Source organism: Hippoglossus hippoglossus, chromosome 3 (assembly GCF_009819705.1).
Source record: "Hippoglossus hippoglossus isolate fHipHip1 chromosome 3, fHipHip1.pri, whole genome shotgun sequence".
Taxonomy (NCBI): Eukaryota; Metazoa; Chordata; class Actinopteri; order Pleuronectiformes; family Pleuronectidae; genus Hippoglossus; species Hippoglossus hippoglossus.
This window is the reverse complement of record NC_047153.1, coordinates 31,629,240-31,649,971: the sequence shown is the minus strand read 5'-3', so window position 1 is coordinate 31,649,971 and position 20,732 is coordinate 31,629,240. Positions and strand designations below refer to the sequence as shown.

At 39.9% G+C, this 20,732-nt stretch overlaps 2 protein-coding genes across 7 annotated transcripts in view; both read left to right on the top strand.

Moving 5' to 3' along the window:
• The window catches only part of ankdd1a (ankyrin repeat and death domain containing 1A), a 45,775-nt gene extending 36,025 nt beyond the window's left edge, over positions 1-9,750 (top strand). For 4 of the 5 annotated variants that reach the window (XM_034581548.1, XM_034581547.1, XM_034581545.1 and 1 more), the window contains 4 exons: positions 1,690-1,785; positions 2,386-2,566; positions 9,250-9,381; positions 9,618-9,750. In XM_034581548.1, coding sequence (XP_034437439.1) covers positions 1,690-1,785; positions 2,386-2,566; positions 9,250-9,381; positions 9,618-9,679 — 471 coding nt within the window. In that variant the 3' untranslated portion in view covers positions 9,680-9,750. The remainder of the gene's footprint in view (positions 1-1,689; positions 1,786-2,385; positions 2,567-9,249; positions 9,382-9,617) is intronic. The other variant, XM_034581546.1, reaches the window with a different exon arrangement.
• Positions 9,751-13,654: 3,904 nt separating this feature from the next.
• On the top strand, positions 13,655-19,279 carry znf414 (zinc finger protein 414). 2 transcript variants are annotated; one of them, XM_034581561.1, is made up of 5 exons: positions 13,655-13,799; positions 14,027-14,137; positions 14,914-15,019; positions 15,113-15,648; positions 18,810-19,279. In XM_034581561.1, the coding sequence occupies exons 1-5, from the start codon at positions 13,751-13,753 to the stop codon at positions 19,007-19,009; spliced, it is 1,002 nt and encodes a 333-aa protein (XP_034437452.1). In that variant the 5' UTR covers positions 13,655-13,750; the 3' UTR covers positions 19,010-19,279. The 2 variants fall into 2 exon arrangements, with proteins under 2 accessions (XP_034437452.1, XP_034437454.1); XM_034581563.1 differs by having other exon boundaries at positions 13,779-13,799; positions 14,919-15,019.
• Positions 19,280-20,732: the final 1,453 nt, after the last annotated feature.

Here is a 20,732-nt window from a genome sequence, read left to right as displayed (position 1 = left end):
AACCCTCAACAAGAGTAAGGAAAAACTACAAAAAAAACTAACTTTAACAGGGTAAAAAGAACGTAGGAACCGCAGAGAGAGCCACATGTGAGGGATCCCTCTCCCAGGACGGACAGAAGTGCAATAGATGCCACGTGTAATGAAGAACATCATAAAGATAAGGGTATTTGCAAGATTGATTAGAATAAACACTTTGTAACATAATGGAAGGTCAATGAATTGATGGATTATTGTCAGTAATGGTCGAGTATCTGAGGAGAAATATTGTATCAAGCAGTCTTGTTGTAATCATAGTCCATGGTCAGCAGCCACCACGATCATGATCCACCATCAAGATCGGATGATTCACAGTATCATTCTGTGATGTCACTGGGTTCTCAAAGTTACTGATGATGTCGAGGGGGGTCAGGATCAGGGTCTCAAGAACTGCTCATACAAAACATTTCACAGGTGACACCGCACCACCTGGCGAGCCCATGTGAACTGCGTAATATACTTAATAATATACTTTCTGTTTTTACTGTGTTGTTTATACTGCGATAGTGCAGCATATCTCATAAACACATCACCTTTTTGTTATCAGCAACATGGCCAGTAACTACAGCTGTCAGATAAATCTAGTGAAGTAAAAATATGAAAATAATATTTCACTCTGAAATATAGTGAGGTTGAAGTATAATGTAACCTAATGTGAAATCAATAAATTGTACATTGTACAAATATAGTACTTAAGTCAGTGTAGTTAGTTACATTTCATGTGTTTGGGTTTATTACCTGTTACTGTTATTCTTGTAATTACTTTTGACATTTGATACCCCCCAAAACATTTTAAAGTAAGTTATTTGGTAGTTCAGTCCGACAACTCACCTTCAAATGTTTATTGCAACAGTAGAACATGTTAGTGTTTGGTGTCTAAGCTCCAACTTCATCACTCCCCCATATGATTACATAGATATGATGGGAGTGATGAGCAAATACTTATAACCCCCGTTGGAGCCTACAGGTGGAGGCTGGGGTGGTGGAGGGGCTGAAGCAACTGGCAGCAATACTGCGGCAGCAGCGGGGCAAGCAAAGGAGTGATGGGAGGTTTTCTCTGTTTAAATAGACCACCTGATAAGGTGTGGGTGTGTATTATTGATGATTGAGGAGAGTGAAGTATGTCATGTGATGTATGTCACATGATTGGAGCAGCGCAGCTCGAGTTGGCTGTCTGCACTAACTCGCAGGCGTTGCTCCATTTGTGGTAGTTATTTCTTGAGACATCCACAGCAGATGTTTGGATCTTTCATCTTACTTTCTAGTTTTTGAATAGTTAATTTTGTATGTCCTTTAATAGGCAGTCAGGAAATAACAAAGACTGCGGTCCTCAATAAAATCACAGCGCACACGCTGCTCATCTCCCTTTTTCCCTTAGCCTCTCTGGGGACAATCTGCACCTTTGAAAACTCTGCCATCCTCAAGTGTCATAGGATGTCATCTTGAAAGTTTTGCATTAGCCCCTTGCTGCTGGTGGCTGCCCCTGAATCTGATCATCAACAGGTCTAGGGCCAACAGTTTTTTTTCACCTTTTTTCTCTTCCTCTTGTAAATATAATAAGGTTGAGTTGATTGATTCTTTTTTTTATTTTCTTATTTTTTGCCTGAGCTTAGCACAGATGATTATATGATGATTAATAATGATTATACGCAGCAGGGGAAATCCTGTCTGGAGGTGGCAGCTAGAGGAAACCATGTCATCCTGGTTGACATGATCATCAAAGCCGACCGTTTCTATAAATGGGAGAAGGTGAGTTTATCATCACTGGGTGTGGATTTGCAATGAATCACCTAGAATAACTTAATTAAATAGAACAACACAAAACATAAAATGCTTTCTCTTCTTAGAGCTTTAGTTTTTTTCAAAAGAATTATAGAGTACCAACTGAGTGATGTGAAGCACACTTTTCAGTAAGGACTGCATACAAAACAAAGCCTCTATCAAGATTTAGTTCAGACTGCAGCAGCCCTTTTCATGATGGCTTTGTACCAAAATTGTGATTTGGCTGTGGTATGAGATTTGTTACCTACACATACTACTGTATTAGCTGAAGATTAGGATATGTTTGTGATATTAGGAAGTTGATGGTAAAATTATTTATTTATCCTGCAGTAGGGTTAGGGTTAGGGTATCTGTTTATCTGTTACCTTCACTTCTGTAAATCAAAGGGCACGCTATTCTAAAGCAACCATAACCATTTGGATATGATGTTGTGTGCTGGGATTGTTACTGTTGATAGATTGTAATGTTTGTGTAACTTCAAATGCTTTGTACAGTATGTGTACCACATGTACTGTATACCTATATGCAAATTGGCTTCCACTTCAGGATCATATGGAGAGTGATCAGGATTCCTGGGTGGGGAGGCCTCTGAGCTTCAAGCAGGACCACCAACCAGAGACACAGCACCTCCGCTCTGTCGTGTGGACCTTGGCCACTAAGCACCTCTGCCGCGGGGAATGGAAGATTCTGGCTCAGCAATGGGACTTCAGTGATGCACATATACGAGCTATAGAACAACAGTGGACAGGTGAGCTATGCACATGCAGATGCACTGAGCATCAGTTTTAACAGGTAGATTCTAGATCATTAAAAACCCTTGTGTCGTGTTTTTCCTCAAAAGCTTCCCAGCAGTGGCTGAGTCTCTTATAATACATGAATCTGGCAGCTGTAAGTTCAAACCAACTCATGTCTGTACTTGATTATGGAGCTTCAGACAGAAGTTGATTCATTTACATGGGAATGCCAGAAGTGGGTGACATTTAACTACTTTATGTCCACCTGCTTCAATTCAATTCAATTTTATTTGACTAGGGCCAGATCATAACATATATAATCTCAAGGCACTTTCCATAGTAAGGCCGAGACCTTAAGAATTATAGACAATATAGAGAGTTGTAGTAATGGAAAACACAATTCATTAAACTAAACACTTTCCCCTTTTTTTACATAGGAAAAGATGGAGAATACGTAATGTACGTTCTGCTACACTAATTAATGCCTACCACCAGTTGATGTAATCAGATGTTAGTGACCACCAGCGGATGTTAGGGACATGTCTTCAGTTGTGTACCTTAGCGTCATCAGGTGTTTCAGCCTTTTAATCACAAGACACCCTCTTCTATCCCGCCCTCTACACGCCCACATTCAACCATAAATGGTCAATGCAAAGCACCTAAGTGTAAACTTACTCTCAATCTGACCTCATATAATAATGTTAGAATTGTTGCACAATTTGATAATCAATTGTCAGTGAACATCCTAATACTCCTACCTAAGCTATGCATCCAATCAATCAAATTGTTATTTGTATAGCCCATATTCACAAATCACAATTAGTCTCATAGGGCTTTAACAAGGTGTGACATCCTCTGCCCTTAACCCTCAACAAGATTAAGGAAAAACCACCAAAAACCCTTTTAACAGGGTAAAAAGAACGTAGAAACCTCAGAGAGAGCCACATGTGAGGGATCCCTCTCCCAGGACGGACAGAAGTGCAATAGATGCCACATTCAGCACATGCATCATGGAGATCATGGGACCCTACTGCAAACGCTAAGATACTGGGTGTGTCAATCTAGAGCTACAACAACTAATCGATTAACAGTCGACTTCCACTCCAACAACTGGTCAGCTTGTTGGAAAAAATTAACCACTAGATGGAAGCAAACCTTATTTAGCTTTAGAACGGGGAAACAACTGAGATCATGCGTATGGGTTTTAAAGCACAGGCACTAGGGCTGCACAATATATCTAAAATTTACCGTCATCGCGATATCAACATGCACGATATACGCAAAAGACTGCTTGGACTGCGATAAATGGTGTTCAATGTGCCATGTATTCACACTCTGCATGTCAAAATATTTGGCCAATCAGATGGAGCCCTGCTGCCCTAGATAATAAATTAAAGATATTCAGATCATTGGGCCTCATTTACTAATATGTGCGCAGAAATATTCTTGCTCTCCGCAGAAAATAAGTGCGTGCGCAAAATCGCCGCCGGATTCATGACATGTGCGCACCAGCCGATTTGGTTCTCACTACCATGCGTATGTTTGTGAATCAGAATCATTCTAAATTGACAGGCGCGATTACGCTCTCTGCAATTTGCATACCGCCAAGCCTCTATTTCTCCATGTAAGGACATACGTTTGTCATGAAGAGAGCGGTGTGCTCAACAGTTGAAGTTATGAGAGACGGCCCCAAAAGGTAAAAAACACAAGAATCTCACAACAGCAGAAATTGAAGGCGTCGGAGGAGGAAGCCACAAAATAAAAAAATGTCGGTAGCGTGCCCTCCGGAGTGACGATGTTTTAACAAAAATTAAGCCTGTGCTGCAATAACTGAGGCCCTGAATGCTGTGCACATGCTGAGCACTAGAGCTGTGGACATTTCTCTTAGATGCATCGCGACTCCGACTTTGGACCAAGTGGAGGCTTTTAACAGACTTACTGGGACATCCTGATAATAAAGAATTACAGTAATCCAGTCTAGAGGTAACAAATGCATGGACTAGTTTCTCAGCTTCCTTCTGAGACAGGATGTTCCTAATTTTCCTGATATTGCGCAGGTGGAAGAAAGCTGTCTATAGAGACTTGTTTTAAATGTGGGTCAAATGACATGTCCTGGTCAAACATAACTCCAAGGTTCCTCACAGTGGAGCTAGGGGCCAAACTAACACCATCCAAGGAGACTATCTGGTCAGACAGTGTTTCTCTGAGATGTTGAGCTCCAATTACAATGACCTCAGTTTAGTCTGAATTTAGAAGTAAGACGTTCTGGGACATCCAGGCCTTGATGTTCTTGACACAATCCTGAAGTTGAACTAAGTGATTAGATTCATCAGGCTTCATAGACATGTACAGCTGGGTGTCGTCTGCGTAACAATATCACAGTCTTCCCTTTGATTTTTAACATTGCAGCTCCCTTCACCTAAGCCCCAATGCAGCCCCTAGTGCCTAGTACCTAGTGGGTGCATGTTTTAGGAGGACCAAAAATATGTGCTACTAAGTCACATTATGTGTCTCTTGAGCTCATGGAAATGACCTTCACCTTCCACGTATTGACAATTGTCACCTGAACCATACCGTTGTTTCTGTATTTACTGTGACCTTTAGGAAAACATATACTAGAGGACAATGAAAAAACAATAATACATCTTATTTATATAGAGCTTTTCAAGAAGTTCAAGTACATCATTGAGGGAAATATAATACAAACAATATAAATATATGTAAAAAAAAAATCTGGAGATTTCTTGCTGTGATTTCAGGTTTTAAATTCAAGGAAGACGATTTTCTGAAATATGCAAGCCTACATACCTCAACACCATCAACTGTTCATACCTGGACTATATCTTAACTCCATGTGGTGTGGGACAGCCTCACATTTGGATGTAGACCAATTCATAACATATTTGCTTATACTGGAGATCTTTTAATGTAATGTCACAGAAATGATTTCTGATTAAAAAAAAACTCACTCATTCATTGTATTCAGTGATGGTAACCTCTTTTCTACAGAAATCTTTTTCCTGAGTTGATGTCTCAGTTTATTGCCATCTAGAATGTGAAATAAAAAATGTTAGTGTATCCGTACAAGATTACCAATGTAACACCAATAAAATCAAGTCTACTACACAAACATTTTTATGCCTCGGCGGTAGCTAGTGGCCAGAGGCATTATGTGTTCGGGTTGTCCATCTGTCACAATCAGTGGTGTATAAAGTACTTGAAAGCCATACTTGAGTAAAAGTACAGATATCTTACCTGAAAGTGACTCCGGTAAAAGTTAAAGTCACCCGTAAGAAAATGACTTGAGTCAAAGTCTTAAAGTAGCTCATATTAAATGTACTTAAGTATCAAAAGTATCTGGTGTTGAAATGTACTTAAGTATCAAAAGTAAAAGTACAAGTACCAAAATTATAAATGCAAAGTGCTTTTTATAGTCTTTACAGACACAAAACAACCAACAATTGTTCTCTTCAGGGTTTATTTCAACTGACTGAAAAATTATAACAAAAATATAGATATACTGTATAATTTTACAAATTTAGAACCCCAGATACTGAGGTTCAAATAGTAATGGACTAGTGCATCTGAACTTCTAGGGACAACAAAGAACCAACACAACAGAATAAACAAGTGCCTCTTGTGTCTGCCTAAGAACACTAATAGACCACAGTATAACCTGGCGGAGCGCCGAGAAGACGATCAAACTTGACTATCTAGAGGAAGTAAAAGTCGTAACAACGCTTCTGAAGGTGAACCTGCGGAAGGATCATTACCGGTACAGCCTGCTCGACCCCGGTCGACCAAGGCAGCCCGACCAACAACCTTCGCTTCAATTGAATTATTCAATCAAGTTAACAATCAAATCAAATAGGTATGATTAATAAACAGACAAAGAACTCATATTGACCAAAATATCCAGTAATCTATAGCAAACAAATTCATTTCCAAATAAGAACAATTAACCATCCATTAAATAAACATATGGAAGAAGTTTCCATTAAGAGTTCATGGTGAGTATAGTCCGAGTTCAGATGAAGTGTGAGATTGTGTGTGTGGGGAGAGTGTTCAGGAAAAAAACTGTTTGTATATAATATGGCATTAAGTTCATAATTTGATTTGTAAAGAGGGATGTGTGTGTGTGTTTGTCGGAGAGGGGAGTTAGGATCCAATGAAAAGGTAAAGTGAGGGAAATGTGTGTTCTTTATGGCGGTCCTTTAATCTCCAGGTAGAGGGAAGATGAGGGGTGAAGTTTCTAGAGGCCAAGGGAATTCGGTGAAGCCAGGAGAGTTTCAATAGGGAGACTTAGCTTGTTTGGTTCATCCAGGAAAGAGGGAATCACGTTCCAATCCGAGCAGGTCAGATGTTTTTTTTAAATCCACTTCAGGCTCCAGGGATCAGCTTTCTTGCCTCATGGTCCAGGACGATTGTGAAATAAATCCAGCCGGTTCTTGGATCAACTTTCCAGAAACTACTTTTTTGTGATCTCCTTCCTACAGTTACTCTCACTTCACATGTTTCCACTCCATGCTGCCTTTGTTTGATTTTCCCTCACCCTCTGGCTCACAGGTGTGTCCAACTTATCATCTCCCTCGCCCCTCCTTTTCCTGTTGAGGAGTAAAGGGCCATTCTTCTTGTTTGTGGAGTCTCGTGTTGGCGGCCACTGACCTGTACCACATCGCCCTTTTCTAAAACAAATGAATGCTAACATGATGTTTGATGGGGTCATCATTATACATAACAGAGGAACACTTTGCACATCTATTTCGTAAGACAGGTGCGTAAGAGAAAGATGGCTTAAGGCGTCCTGTATGGACTCACTGAACGACACAACGCATGAACGATGATTCAAACAAGACGTGACTATGCAATTGCAGAGTCAGTAGCAACCACCATAGCAACGATAAGCAACATTGCAGTCCTAATAAAATAAAGTTGAGAATATAGGACGAGGTGTTGAATATCCCTTGTACATTTGAAGGTGTTATGCACAATTTAGGTTATCAACTAGCAGTAGATGTTAGCAGGTGTTAGTGGCCACCAGCGGATGTTAAGAACATAACTGTGCACCTTAGCACCATCAAGTGTTTTGGGCCTGTAATCAATGATACAGGCCGAACTTGAGGGTACGCTGAGGCTAAAGGTAAATCTGACTGGCTACTGGCTTGTATAGCAGCACTATGGAAGCCATGTGGTCGCTCAGTAGATCAGACATCCTTACCTCTATGCCTTTTTAAACTAAACACTTTCCCTTTTTTTACATAGGAAAATATGGAGAATACGTAATGTACGTTCTGCTACACTAATTAATGCCTACCACCAGTTGATGTAATCAGATGTTAGTGACCACCAGTTGATGTAATCAGATGTTAGTGACCACCAGTGGATGTTAGGGACATGTCTTCAGTTGTGTACCTTAGCGTCATCAGGTGTTTCGGCCTTTTAATCACAAGACACTCTCTTCTAAGGCAGGCCCACCACAGGTTGATCAGATCTCATTCGCTTCATCAACATTATCCTCCTAGGGTACTGACAATTCTACGAAGTAGAGGACGCGCAGGGTGTTGGACCAGAGTATCAGGTCAGGTCTTAGGCTGGTAGTGACAATATGTGATGGGACTGTAAGCCGCTGGCCCACGTCCACCAATATCTCCCAGTCTCAGGCTTCCTCCAACTAACCACTCCTGGTCAGTGGAGGAGGCCCTTTCTGTCCCTGTTCCCCCTCACAGACAAAAGTTGTCCTTTGGACTGCGTTTGGGGTTTTTGATGGCAAGGCATTGGTAGCAGTGCTCTTTGTTTCTATTGTTGCTGCAATGCATCTGGTTGTGTCTCCATGTATACCTTGCTTGGGAGAGACTTATTATAGGCATGAACTGTGCACTCAACGACACAACGAACGGATGATTATTCAAACAACAGGCTACGACGTGGTTTACAGCATGGCAGTGTCTAGAGCAACCACCATAGCAACTTCAGAAGCCAAGTTGTGAGATGCCTACGTTTTGCCCAGTGGACCAACGTAGCTATTACATGTTTTTAGATGAGACTGGGTTGGCACTATAGTATGTACAGCATATCTAGACACATCCCTACTGACGATTAACTCTGCGCATGACTCGGCAGCCTGTTATGACAGATCTATTGAATGATGATTGTTTTATCATTATGACTGACAAGGAGCTGACAGTAGTTACTGTGCTCAGTGACAGTGTTCAGTGACATTGGTGACTCAATGTAACGGGTTCAGTTTAAAGATTTGTTAGTACACATACTGAATGAACACTTCTAACATGCTATGGTGCCATGTTCAAAGCTCAGACCTGAAGCTTGTACAAATAACAAATGTTCCCTGAGTAATCAAATTAAGGTACAAGGAGAAAGTAAACAAGGATAAATATACTTGAGGACACAATCTCCATACATATGTGTTGTACTGAGTCTACCAACCGAAACTAAATTTTTTTATCTAGTTTGGAAATACTTTATTATGCACTGTTTGTATCTCTTCCTGTGGAAAAGCAACGCAACTATGTTCAAAGACAACCGAGGTACACCTTGTGATATTTTGGGACATTCAATATGTACAACCTTTTAAATATGCAAATGCAGTAACCTCCCTGATTCTGTCAGATAATTATTAACTTGAATTTTTTTCTTCTAACATAATGGTATGTATTTTAATTCTGATTTAACCTTGTAGGTATGAAAAGCTTTAAAGAGCATGGTCACCGCATGTTGTTAATCTGGCTCCATGGTGTTGGGGTGGCAGGGGAGAACCCAATCAAAGGCCTCTATGAGGGGCTGGTGGAGATCTCTCGCACAGACCTGGCAGGTGAGCCCTTCAAACTGTTTTTGTTCTTCCTGTCCTTTAGTGCATTTAATTATTCATCAATTTTATACAAGTGCCACATACTGTGTGATTTGAACCTACTCCATGCATAGATCAAGAACTATAAAGTTGCAGTTTTTCTTCTGATCCAGTTCGTGTGTGTTACTGTCTGGGAGGTGGTGGTGGTTGTGGAGTGTGCAGATGCATGATATCCTGTATCCTTTGTTTTAATCTTTCAGAGTGCATCAGACAGAAGGCAAACGCAGAGACCAGCTCTCCTAAAATGTGCTCTGCAATGTGAAGACAACATCTAGCTGATAGTACCCCGAACAGAGCTAAAAAAATCACTTGTATTGAATGATAAATGTTTTGCACTTTTCCAGTCTTGATAACCAGCACTTTGCAGTACAATTTTTCCATTTACCCATTCACAGACACTGATGAGCATGTGAACTAAAGACTGACCTTTTCAGCCCTTTTTTATCTTGTTTTACTTACAACTTCACCTCTGGTTTAATTATTTGGTTCTGTTGGGAAGTCTGATCAGAGTGACTTAAAAAGAGACCACAGACGTTTTATTTATATAGTTCAATCCAAAGCATAAATTTCGAAAACATGTAAAGAAAAACAAAATAACTTAATCTATACATGGCTTAAATGGGGGAAACCTATGGTGAGCGTGAGACATGATCATGGCCATTAAGTGATGTCACACTTGAAACAAACTTGACACAGTGTGTCAACCTTTGAAAGCGGAAGTATTGTAGTAAAATGTTTTGGTTCCTCGCTTCAACTTGTCAGAAATCATTTGACCAGTTTTTACAAAGCAAGCTTTATTAAAAACTAGTATCATTTACTACAGGGATCACAGGACCTTCAACAAAAATGTCATTCATGCCGAAACATGAAATGGTGCAGATGTGTTTTCTCCTAAGTGTGGGCTACCTTAAAAATATTGGTGTATATTTGTCTCAATTTGTGTCTTTGCAATGACTTCGTAAGCAATGATGGCATCTTTAACATTTGCTTCTCATTCAGTCTGAACATATATGAGGGAGTTGGAGACAGTGGTTGGACAGAAACCATACACAGACCTAGAAACACTGTGGGGCACTAATGCAGAGAAATACATATATAACCCTTTCATCTTACAGAAATCCTCTAGAGTGAAAAATACAAATTATTGGGTTCGAGTGGAGTATCTCTGGCATTACAAAAATGTCAGTTTTGATTTGATTCATTTGAAACAGAATCACTTCAGCCTTGAAAGAATCACAACTGGTCCTGAACTCTCTTTCCCCCTCGCTTCGACTTCCTCCTCTCTCTCTTCTCTCCCTCCTTTCCACCCACCTCCCCAATTTTTCTCCACTCACCCCAACCGGTCGAGGCAGATGGCGTCCCATACTGAGTGTGGTTCTGATAAAGGTTTCTCCCCCTTAAAAGGGATTTTTTTCACTCCACAATGGGAACTGTTGAGTTTCTGTAGCATATTTTAAGGTCTTGACCTTACTATGTAAAGTGCGCAATACAAATGAAAATGAATTGAATAGTAAGAATAAATCATATTGATTCTCTGTTTTACTCTTTACCATGGTCAGGATTTCTGCTACATTACAAGAGTGCTGTTTACTAAAGTGGCTCAATGATATTGTTTGTGGTACATGACTTCAAGCTAAAGGATGCTGTTGCACCTTAACAAAAGACATCACTATTAAATAAATTAATATAAATATGTCTTTTTATTTATCACCAAGGAGGTAAAGTTTTTGTCAGTTTGCTTGTTTATTTGTCAGCAGATAGACATCGGCCAAAAAAAGAACACAATCAATTTTTACAATTTGTGTGTTTTGCGTGTGTGCATTTTGGTGTGAATGTAATTAAAGTTTTGTTTCAATCGTGTTACTGGCGACTCTGTGGATTATACATGTTTTGCATGTCTTTGTATGACTTCATTCTCAAGTGAATTGGGTTTAAAATAATTGCATGAAATGTATAAATATTATTTCCTCCAAAGTACTTTGACAAAGTAATGACACAGGTATTTATAATGCTTGACAAATGTAAGGGATTTATGTATTGTGTTAGGCCTATAGTTAGGACATTTAACATGGATGCCCCATACTCCGAATCTACACCATCAAGAACAGAGTGAGCATGTTAACAGTTTTGCTGTCAAACAGCCTGAGTATGTATGTGTAGGGTATACATCTAAGGTAATCTAAGGCATGAGAAATTTCTGTGCACAAAGTCACCTTTAAAAAAGTCTAGCAGGTCCCTCATGAGACCGCTCATGCGATAAGTGATTTTTTTTTCCTAATTCAATGCAATAAGTAGATTATTCTGCACAAAACACAAGAGTGCAAACAATTGTGTATCATTATTGTATGAACTTTAAGTGTAACTGTGTACTTGGCATGAGATAAATAAAAACTCCACTTTGAAAATGTCTCTTGTAAATCTGGACCATCATCTACATGTGCGGGTTCGCACATGTGAGCTTATGCTAACAAAACTTGATGGTCCAAACTTAAGCATAACATCTAATAACTCGTTATATTTAAAAAGATATTTTCCCACCCGAGATGGGCCCAGATCCGCCCTGGAGTCACTTTTAATACCGTTATATCTTTCACTAACAATAGCCAATCACCATTCATTTTGCCACATCCTAATCCAATCAGGTGCAGGGATTTATTCACCTCTGGTGTAAAAAAGAAAGCCTATTTGGGGGAATGGGAATGATCAAATGGTGACAGGCTTGCTGTGTCAGACAGAGAAAAAAGGTGTGTATTTGCTGCAGTACATAGTGGGGTACACCTTCATGTTATCCACAGACAGCAGAAAGAATGTGTTCTCAGAGAAAATAAGAATGTGAGGGAGAAGAGAGAGGAGGACCAGACAGCTCTGTACTACATAACAATGTGTGAACTTAAAATAGCTCAAGGTAGTGTATATACAGCTCCAGCAGCTGTGCTATGCAAGGTTCGGGCAGCTAGTGATTAGTTCAGTTATGCCAAAGTGTTGGAAAAAGGCAATCATACTTACATATATGTAAGTTTATTGAGTAATGATCAGTATGGGTATTGTAACAATGTATAACTGGGTTAAGGACTTTTTAACTGATAGGAAAATATGAGTGAAGATTCAAGATTCAAGAGTTTATTGTCATATGCACAACAATTACATTTAACAGTCGCTGGCAATGAAATGCTTGGGTCACAGGCTCTCTTCTAGCAATGCTCAGAAAATTACACAAGCAAAAAAATATCGACTAAAATAAAATAAATATAGAATAGAATATCAAAGCTTGGAGCAGAGGTATCAGGGGACTTAGAAATAGAAAATTGTGTCCCTCTGTGGAGTGCAATCTTGCATCCAAGAACCATGCATCCAATCTGTATTATATGCAGATGATGGGACTATCTGGATGAGGGGAAGAAATGTCTCACATGTATTAGAAATTATAGGAAAAGCAATAAGGAAAGTGGAAAAATGGTCCTAGCTTACATACATCAAGCTATCAACAAGCAGGTCTTGTTACATGATGTTCACTAATAAATGCTGAGAAGCTAACATTATATGGTCAGCTGGAGAGGGTAAATGAGTTTAAGTATCCTGCTTGATAACAAATATACATGGAAAGTATATCAACCATCTAGAGACAAAATGTTAAAAAGTTTTAAACCTGTTACGAGCAGTGGCTGGCTTTGACTGGGGTGCAGGAAAACAAGCATTAATAAACATCTATAGGGCATGCATGAGGTCTTTAATAAACTACGGCTGCATTGTTTAAGGGGCAGCAGCAAAGTGATATTTACAAAAAGTGGACAGATTGCAGTATAAAGCACATAGGACAAATTACGTAGGAATTGCCGTGTTTATCCCTGAGTTCCAAATATCAATCTCCAAAAGAATATTCAAGCATCTATCTGTATTCACAGCAGAGATAACAGCAGCCATTATTGGGTTACAGTGGGTGTAGGAGGTCAGACCGGACAGGGTGGTATTAGGCACAGACTCAGCGGCTGTTTTAAAAAGTATACAATCTACAAGAGACAATTTGATGAGGACAGAAGGAGAGGGAATTAGAGACAGGAGGTACTCGCTACTTTTTTAAGACACTGGGCTGATAGGTAGAATTTGAGAAATTTGTTAAGTAACGTGATGTGATGTTAAACACACTTGTACAGTAGGTGGCGGTATGCACCTTAATTTGTTTGCAATCTGCCAGTAAACCGAGAAGAAGAAGAAGAAGAAGAAGAAGAAGTGTATGTACGTGCAGGATTGTGTTCGCAGTGCATTCTGGCTCCTGTAGTCCTTTACTAACCTTCCTCCATCGTCGTCACTTCTGAGCACCTACTCTACGACTGTAATGTCTTCAGGCAGCACAGTGTTGCAGGCATCTGAAAAGGAAAGTGGAGGTTTGTACTTAAGCTCAGATAAAACAGATTCACGCCGAAGTCATCACGCGCTTTCATGCTAACGTAATTAACAACAGAAGCGATGTGACGAAGCTAGCCGGCGAGCGAGTTAGCATGCTAACTACAATGTCAAGTTTTGTCGTGAATTTAATATAATTTGTTATCCTACAGTTGTATTATTAATGCACTTACGTGCGACATGTTCAAGTACCGTTCATTTCTTTCAGGGAACAAGAGGACGTCGTGCCCGTATCCCGGCTGTAAGAGAGTGTACACAGACACCGGCACCCTGGACCGTCACATCCAGGACCATGAAATCCCCGCTCAGTCTCTCCCTGGTGAGATTCTCTGTTATGTTGTGGGCAGCGAAAAGACACGCTGGCGTTAAATGAGTATTTATGTCACAGAGGATTATTTCTCTTGCGTTATGAAGTATTTGTCCAGGGCAGGCAGGGGCGGATCTTTCATCTCACTGTGGGAGACGATAAACAGAAATTTCTCAAGAGCCATTCCTAGAGGGGACACCAAAGGGAACCAGCGAATGTACTTATATATATTTATATATAAATGACATAGTGGTGAGTAGATAATGAGTGAATTAAAATGTTTGGGTGAACTATCCCTTTTAGGGAGATTTGGGCTAACGAAAGTATAGGTCACAGAGAAATTGTTCACCTATCATTTCTGTTAACCAAGTTTTTTTCCAGCTCCATGTGTATCAGTATGATATCCCCTATATAAAAGTAACAGCATTATGAGTGATTATAATGTTAATATTGGAAAATTGGTAAAATTTTCACCTAAGTTAGTTTATAATGGCACAAACGTGATCACTATAAGCGGTATCCATTGTGCTTATGGAGGTGGCTCGAAATTTGCTGCAGGAAAAACCATGGTCGGACATTTTTGTTGTTGTACAGAGAGAGTAAAGTTACGAAAAATAGTAGTGTTGGGTAAAGGTACTGAATTCTAGGTACCGGCACCATTATTGGTTCAAATGTGAACGGTACCTAACCCTAATTTTTACTGGCTATAAATTTTGGTCCGGGTGTGAAGAGGAGCTGTAAGATGTGGTGCAACACATGACACTAGGGGAACACTGTGCTCTCTTTAGGGAAGATCTTGCTGTGCTCCACCGTCGGCTGCAGTGGTTCCTTCCCTAACATGCAGAAACTGATGGAACACATGAGACATCATCACAAACCCAACATCTTCTACTTGTGAGTGGGTCTTTTTTTTTACTCGCAGCTGAGATGCATGTACACGTTAGTAAAATATCCTTAGTCATGTAACATTGCCTCCCTTTTATGAAGGTGTGAGAGCTGTCGCACAAAGTTGCGATCCTACCGTGGCCTCCTGACTCACCTGCACACCTGCTCCAAAGTACCACGGGGCAAAACAAAGCCAGCTGAACAGACGCCCCCTCAGCCTGCTACCGTGATCAACCCAAACGTGGCCTCCATTTCCATGGACCAGAAACCCCAGTGGAAGGATTCAATGTCTACACCCCTGCAGCCGTCCTCTCAAATCCCAAACCAAGAGGGTTCCTTCCACATTGCTGTTCCTCTGCCAGACTCTGCTGCTCTCCTAAGTCCCCCTTTCTCATCTCACCCAGAAACCCCCCCTTCTCAACTACTCACAGAGGCAGTTCCCCAGCCTTTGCTCAAAAATGTAGCCTGTAATCTGCCTCTATCTCTAAACATGGATGGCCCATCAGCAGCCCCAGACCTCTCTGATGCCCAGGGTCAGAACCAGACACAGAGCAGGTCTCCTGAGCCTGTCCACCATGCTCCTGTATCAACCCCGTACTCTCCTCCTGGGTCCTCAGCAATCTGGAAGAAGAATCAAGGTGAGTCTTCTCCTCACCTACCTTGTTTGGTCAGGACTTAATGATTTTTCAGTGGAGTCCAGACAAAAAAAACAGTTCAAAGGTGGCTTGGACTAGGGCTGCACGATATTAGGAAAACATGCGATATATGATTATAGATAATAGTTGAATAACGCAATGACGATATGACTTGCGATAAATAAATATAAATAGTCCCTGGCTACGGACACAGATATCACAGGACTCCACAGCCCGAAGGAGAAGGCGCACCCAGGTAGGCATGCCCAGCTCCACTAAGTCCACTTACAGTGTTCATTTTGGGTCTTTTCATGCATGTTTGGGCCGTGAAGTTATTTTTGATACAGTTTTTTAGCAGCTCTGTCAGTAGTTCACTGCTCCTGTCTGTGTCGCCATCATTCACGCTGTGCACTGCATCAACCGCGCCGCCATCTCCTCTAGCTCGACATACAACAACTAAGTTTACGGATTCTGTGGTTTTTAACCGGTCTGAGTTTATACACGTCCGATCACACTGTGTGTCATTGCGAGAGAGAGAGGTAAAGAGTGAGCGGGACGGCTGACGAATGCGCGCGCTGCTCTGATGAAAGATTGAACTCATTAAGAAAAGTATCTATTATTATGTGATGATCAGTGTTGATATTGTAGTGACAAACAAATCAATTGAACTGTAGCGAGTCAGAGATGTCAGCTGAGAAAAAGAGATCAACTGCTCTTAGTAATGAATTTGACTCCGGACAAACGTGATCACTTGAAGCATTAGAATTTGGTCTGGAGGAGGCAGAGCTAGAATTGATGTGTATGGGTGTGTGTGGAATGTACTCTTTTGGAATCAGTCCAGTACGTCACCGTTGCTACATTGTCTTATCGGGCAACTGTAACACATTGTCCACAAAAAGTGCTATAATATAAGGCTTTACATTTTTATTCGGAGGTTGTCTGGGATGCATGTGGTGACGGCCTCTTACCCGCTCCAGTTACACAAGGCCATCTGCCTCGACCGGTTGGGGTGAGCGGAGAAAAATGGGGAAGGGAGGAGAGGTAGGTGGAAAAAGAGGGGAGAGAGACCAGGAGCAGTTCTGTAACCATTATGTTTCAGCTCTGAGAGACTGTTATTTATTTATTTATTTATATATATATATATATATATATATATATATATATATATATATATATATATATATATATATATATATATATATTGATTTGGTAAATCAGTGGCAATACCATGCCCTAATCATGTACTTAAAGTAAAAGTGTAGAATAGCCAATTTCAAAATAATAGACAGGATTCTCAACACAGAAAAGGATTAAATCTGCACTTTATTTTAAGATGCCTTTTTCAAAAGCTCTTTATTTTGTTTTAAAGGACAACCTTATTTTACTTGAAACAAGAAAATAAATGTTATTTTATTATTAGAGTACCCTCCAGTTCAGTGTGAAAATTAATAAACGTGGTTGAAATATTATTGAATTGTACTTTATTTAATTTTTTAGTTTGTCAGTTTCTGACATCATACAGACATTGATAAAACTACTAGGCTACTAACTTGAATTTACAGTGTTTATATTCCTCCAGAAGGTTACTTGAATTTTACTTTGGTTTTCATGTATTTTGTTGTTGGACAGCTAAATGTAGATTAATATATTGTATTATATAAAAAATAGTTATATTACTCGAAACAATATTTGCTAGATTAATCGATAGGTGCAGCCCTACTTTATGTACAATGTTCTTATGTACAAACATTTTTTCTTATGCTGAAAACTGATTTTTAGTTGCTTGTACAATCATCCTGTGCCACTGCACTTCAATTAAAACATTTCATACAAACCCCTACAGTGAAAAGGTGAACATAATGTACTTACTCAGCATTTTTTTTTTATTGAATTAAAAAAATTCAATTTGTTTTATTTATTTATTCTCTTATCTCATTCTGAACTGTCTGCTGCTGTAACAACAGAATTTTCCTGGTGTAAGGATCTTATCTTAAATCAGCTCCTCTGCAGTGAGGCGCATTACTCTGAAGGTCAACAAGTGACTCTGCTCCTCTGATGTTTTCTAATCACTCACACGTAGAACAGATTTTTATAAAAACCTGCTGAATTTATATTTATGTTCCTGGATAAACGGGGCTTCGCTTCTTCTGCAACAAAGAAGTTAAAACCCTGCTTTACCTCACAACCTGCCGGAGGAAACTTCTGCCTGCAGGAGTGTGTGTGTGTGTCCGCTCCTCTCTGTCCCTCTTCACATACAGACAATAACATGGGATATTCACCATCTAGTCCTATATTGTAAAATAGTTATTAATCGATGATGTCGGATCATGACTCCGGATCGTTCCGTCACTTTAACCCTGATGTCCTGGTTGTGTGCGCCACGTTACGTCTCGTGTTGTGTAGCAGGTTCAAACATGTGTCTCATAAACTCATAAACTCATAAACATGTGTCTCATAAACTCTCATAAAAGTAAAGGTCAGTCCTGTAACTGTCCTAAAAACTCACTGTGTCCACCATCAGTGATGGTGTTTATTGTTAAAGTGTGAAGTGAGCGCAGGTCAGAGGAGGAGTGAGGAGGAAGCAGACTCTGACAGAGACTCTGACACAGGACGACCAGACCTGCTAAAACAATGAATGTAGCAGAAAACATTGATCAATTATGATAAGTGACTGTATCAATGAGTCGTTCACTTCTATGCAGGAGCCCAAACATTAGCACGTGTACTGCTCCTTCTCCTACACTCTGTGCTGCGTGCGTCACCTAACTTGACTTGGCTGTAACTCTATTCCAGCCAGAAGATTGGTTTGGTGCTGCGCTGTTCTCATTATCATTGGTTGTTCGTGTTGTCTGTCAAAGAAGAGTAGTTATGAGTAGATAGAGTGAATTTTCATTTTTCACTGAACTATCCCTTTAGTAATAGAAGTGGGAGCTGGTTCCACAGGAGAGGAGCCTGGTAGCTGTAGGCTCTACCTCCCATTCTACTCTTACAGATTCTTAGAACCACAAGAGAGCCTGTGTTTTGGGAGCGAAGTGATGTATTTGAAAAATATGGTGTTATGAGCTCTTTGATATATGAAGGGGCTCATAGGTCATGATGAAAGAATATCTTTAATTTGAAATGATTCCTTTGTTCAGAAATCAATTTGTCCTTTCTTATGCTAGGTATGGTGTGCAACAGACGCATCCTTTGGGAGCACACTAAAGGATGCTACACGTGTGTGCAGTGTGGTCACACATCATTCAACCGCAAGGACATGACTCAACATATCAACGATCAGCACAGCGGAAACAAGCATGCAGAAGATTCTGGAAGCTCAGCCAACACAATGTATAAACATGAGACTACTCATTTGTCCTCATGAAACTTATGATGGAAGGGACAGGTTTAACCAAACACTGATCATGGTTTATGTATAACCCATCATTCTGAGAGGAGAGCCTCCAGCAGTAAGGTGCTCACTGATTGTTGGTTTTCATTATAAACATTGAATTAATTCGTTATATTGCTGCCAGCCACAGAGACTTTCATTTCACAAACTTGGATATACTTCCATTAAACTTAGAGACCATGCACAAACATAACATGTACAATTATAGTGCTATATTTCAATAAATCTTGATATTTTATATGTTCATATGTTTCATGTATATTATGAACTTGTTTTTTTATTTCCACCCAACAAACATGGTTCAGGTTCCACCCCATTGCCGTGTGTGTCAAGGTCCCTGCATAATATGGTAAATGGTCTATTTATGTAGGGATTTTCTAATCTTGATGACCATTCAAAGCACTTGCCATTCACCTATTTACAAACATTCATACAGTGCATCTTTGGACAGCACATTTTTTTCTATGAGGCTATAAATAAAAGGTATATTAGATAGTTGATAATTTTACTAGCAGGTATGTGTAGTCAATGCATCATGTAATGAATACAAATCAAATTCAATTTAAAATGTGCTTTTTAAATGTATTTAAAACTATATTCTTTATTCGGAACCTTACACCCCAGCCCGTTCACTCCGCTTTGCCAATCGGCTTGTTGCTCCCTCATCAGGTCAGCAGAAAGTCTACACATCTTCCACCGCAGACTAAAAAGTCTCTTCCGAATATACCTTGAATAAAAACATTAAATAATTTTTTTTAAAGTTACAATTTAGTAGCACTTACTTATAGCACTTTGTAGTTTCACTTTCTTGAAGAAAATTGTACTTCCTTGATTCTTGTTCTGTACCCTCATGGTTGATTGCACTTATTGTAAATTGCTTTGGATTAAAGCATCAGCTAAATGTAATGTAATAGGGCAACAGCTTCCACAATGTTAATTGATGCCACTCAACTAAAACAATATCACGACATGATGTCATTTTAATGTAAAACTACAGGCAAAAAGCTCATTTGTAACGTGCTGCTGCTGCACGCGCGCGCGCGCACACGCACACACACACACACACACACACACCTTTGATTCTAGTTCATGGATGCATAATTACACAGTCACATGGAAAGGTTTTAATTCCTGAGGGAACAGTGAAAAACAGAAATGACCCCAAACATACCAATAACTTGTTTTTCCACTGGTACTGGTCCACACTGGTGCTGAACTGAACACAGGAAACAGCTGCAGGAGGCGGAAGCCAAGCGGGCCAGAATAAACAATCAGATCAGTGGTCCCAGACATGCAGTTATCAGTTTCAAAACCAGTTTGTGATCTGGGGCAGCATAAGCACTGGTTTATCAGGCTAAAATAACAAGGAAGACAACATGTCAAAAATGAAGGGCTGTGTCTCAGCTGTGTGTATGGCAATACTGTACTATGAACCACTTTGAGTGGTCATCAAGACTAGAAAATCTAAATATATATATAAATAATATAAATAGAGCATTTATTCTGTAGTATACTGATTAAAGGATGAGGCTGGGTGTAACAATGTCTCTTATCAACATATCTACAAAATCATCCAAGTGAAAATTGTAACGTGTGAATAAAAGTGACTGTGTATTTGGATACAGGTTTTGTTGACACTCATGGTTGGCTCTGTTGACCGTAAGAAACAGAACCTCCCCAGTCCTTCAGCTCATTG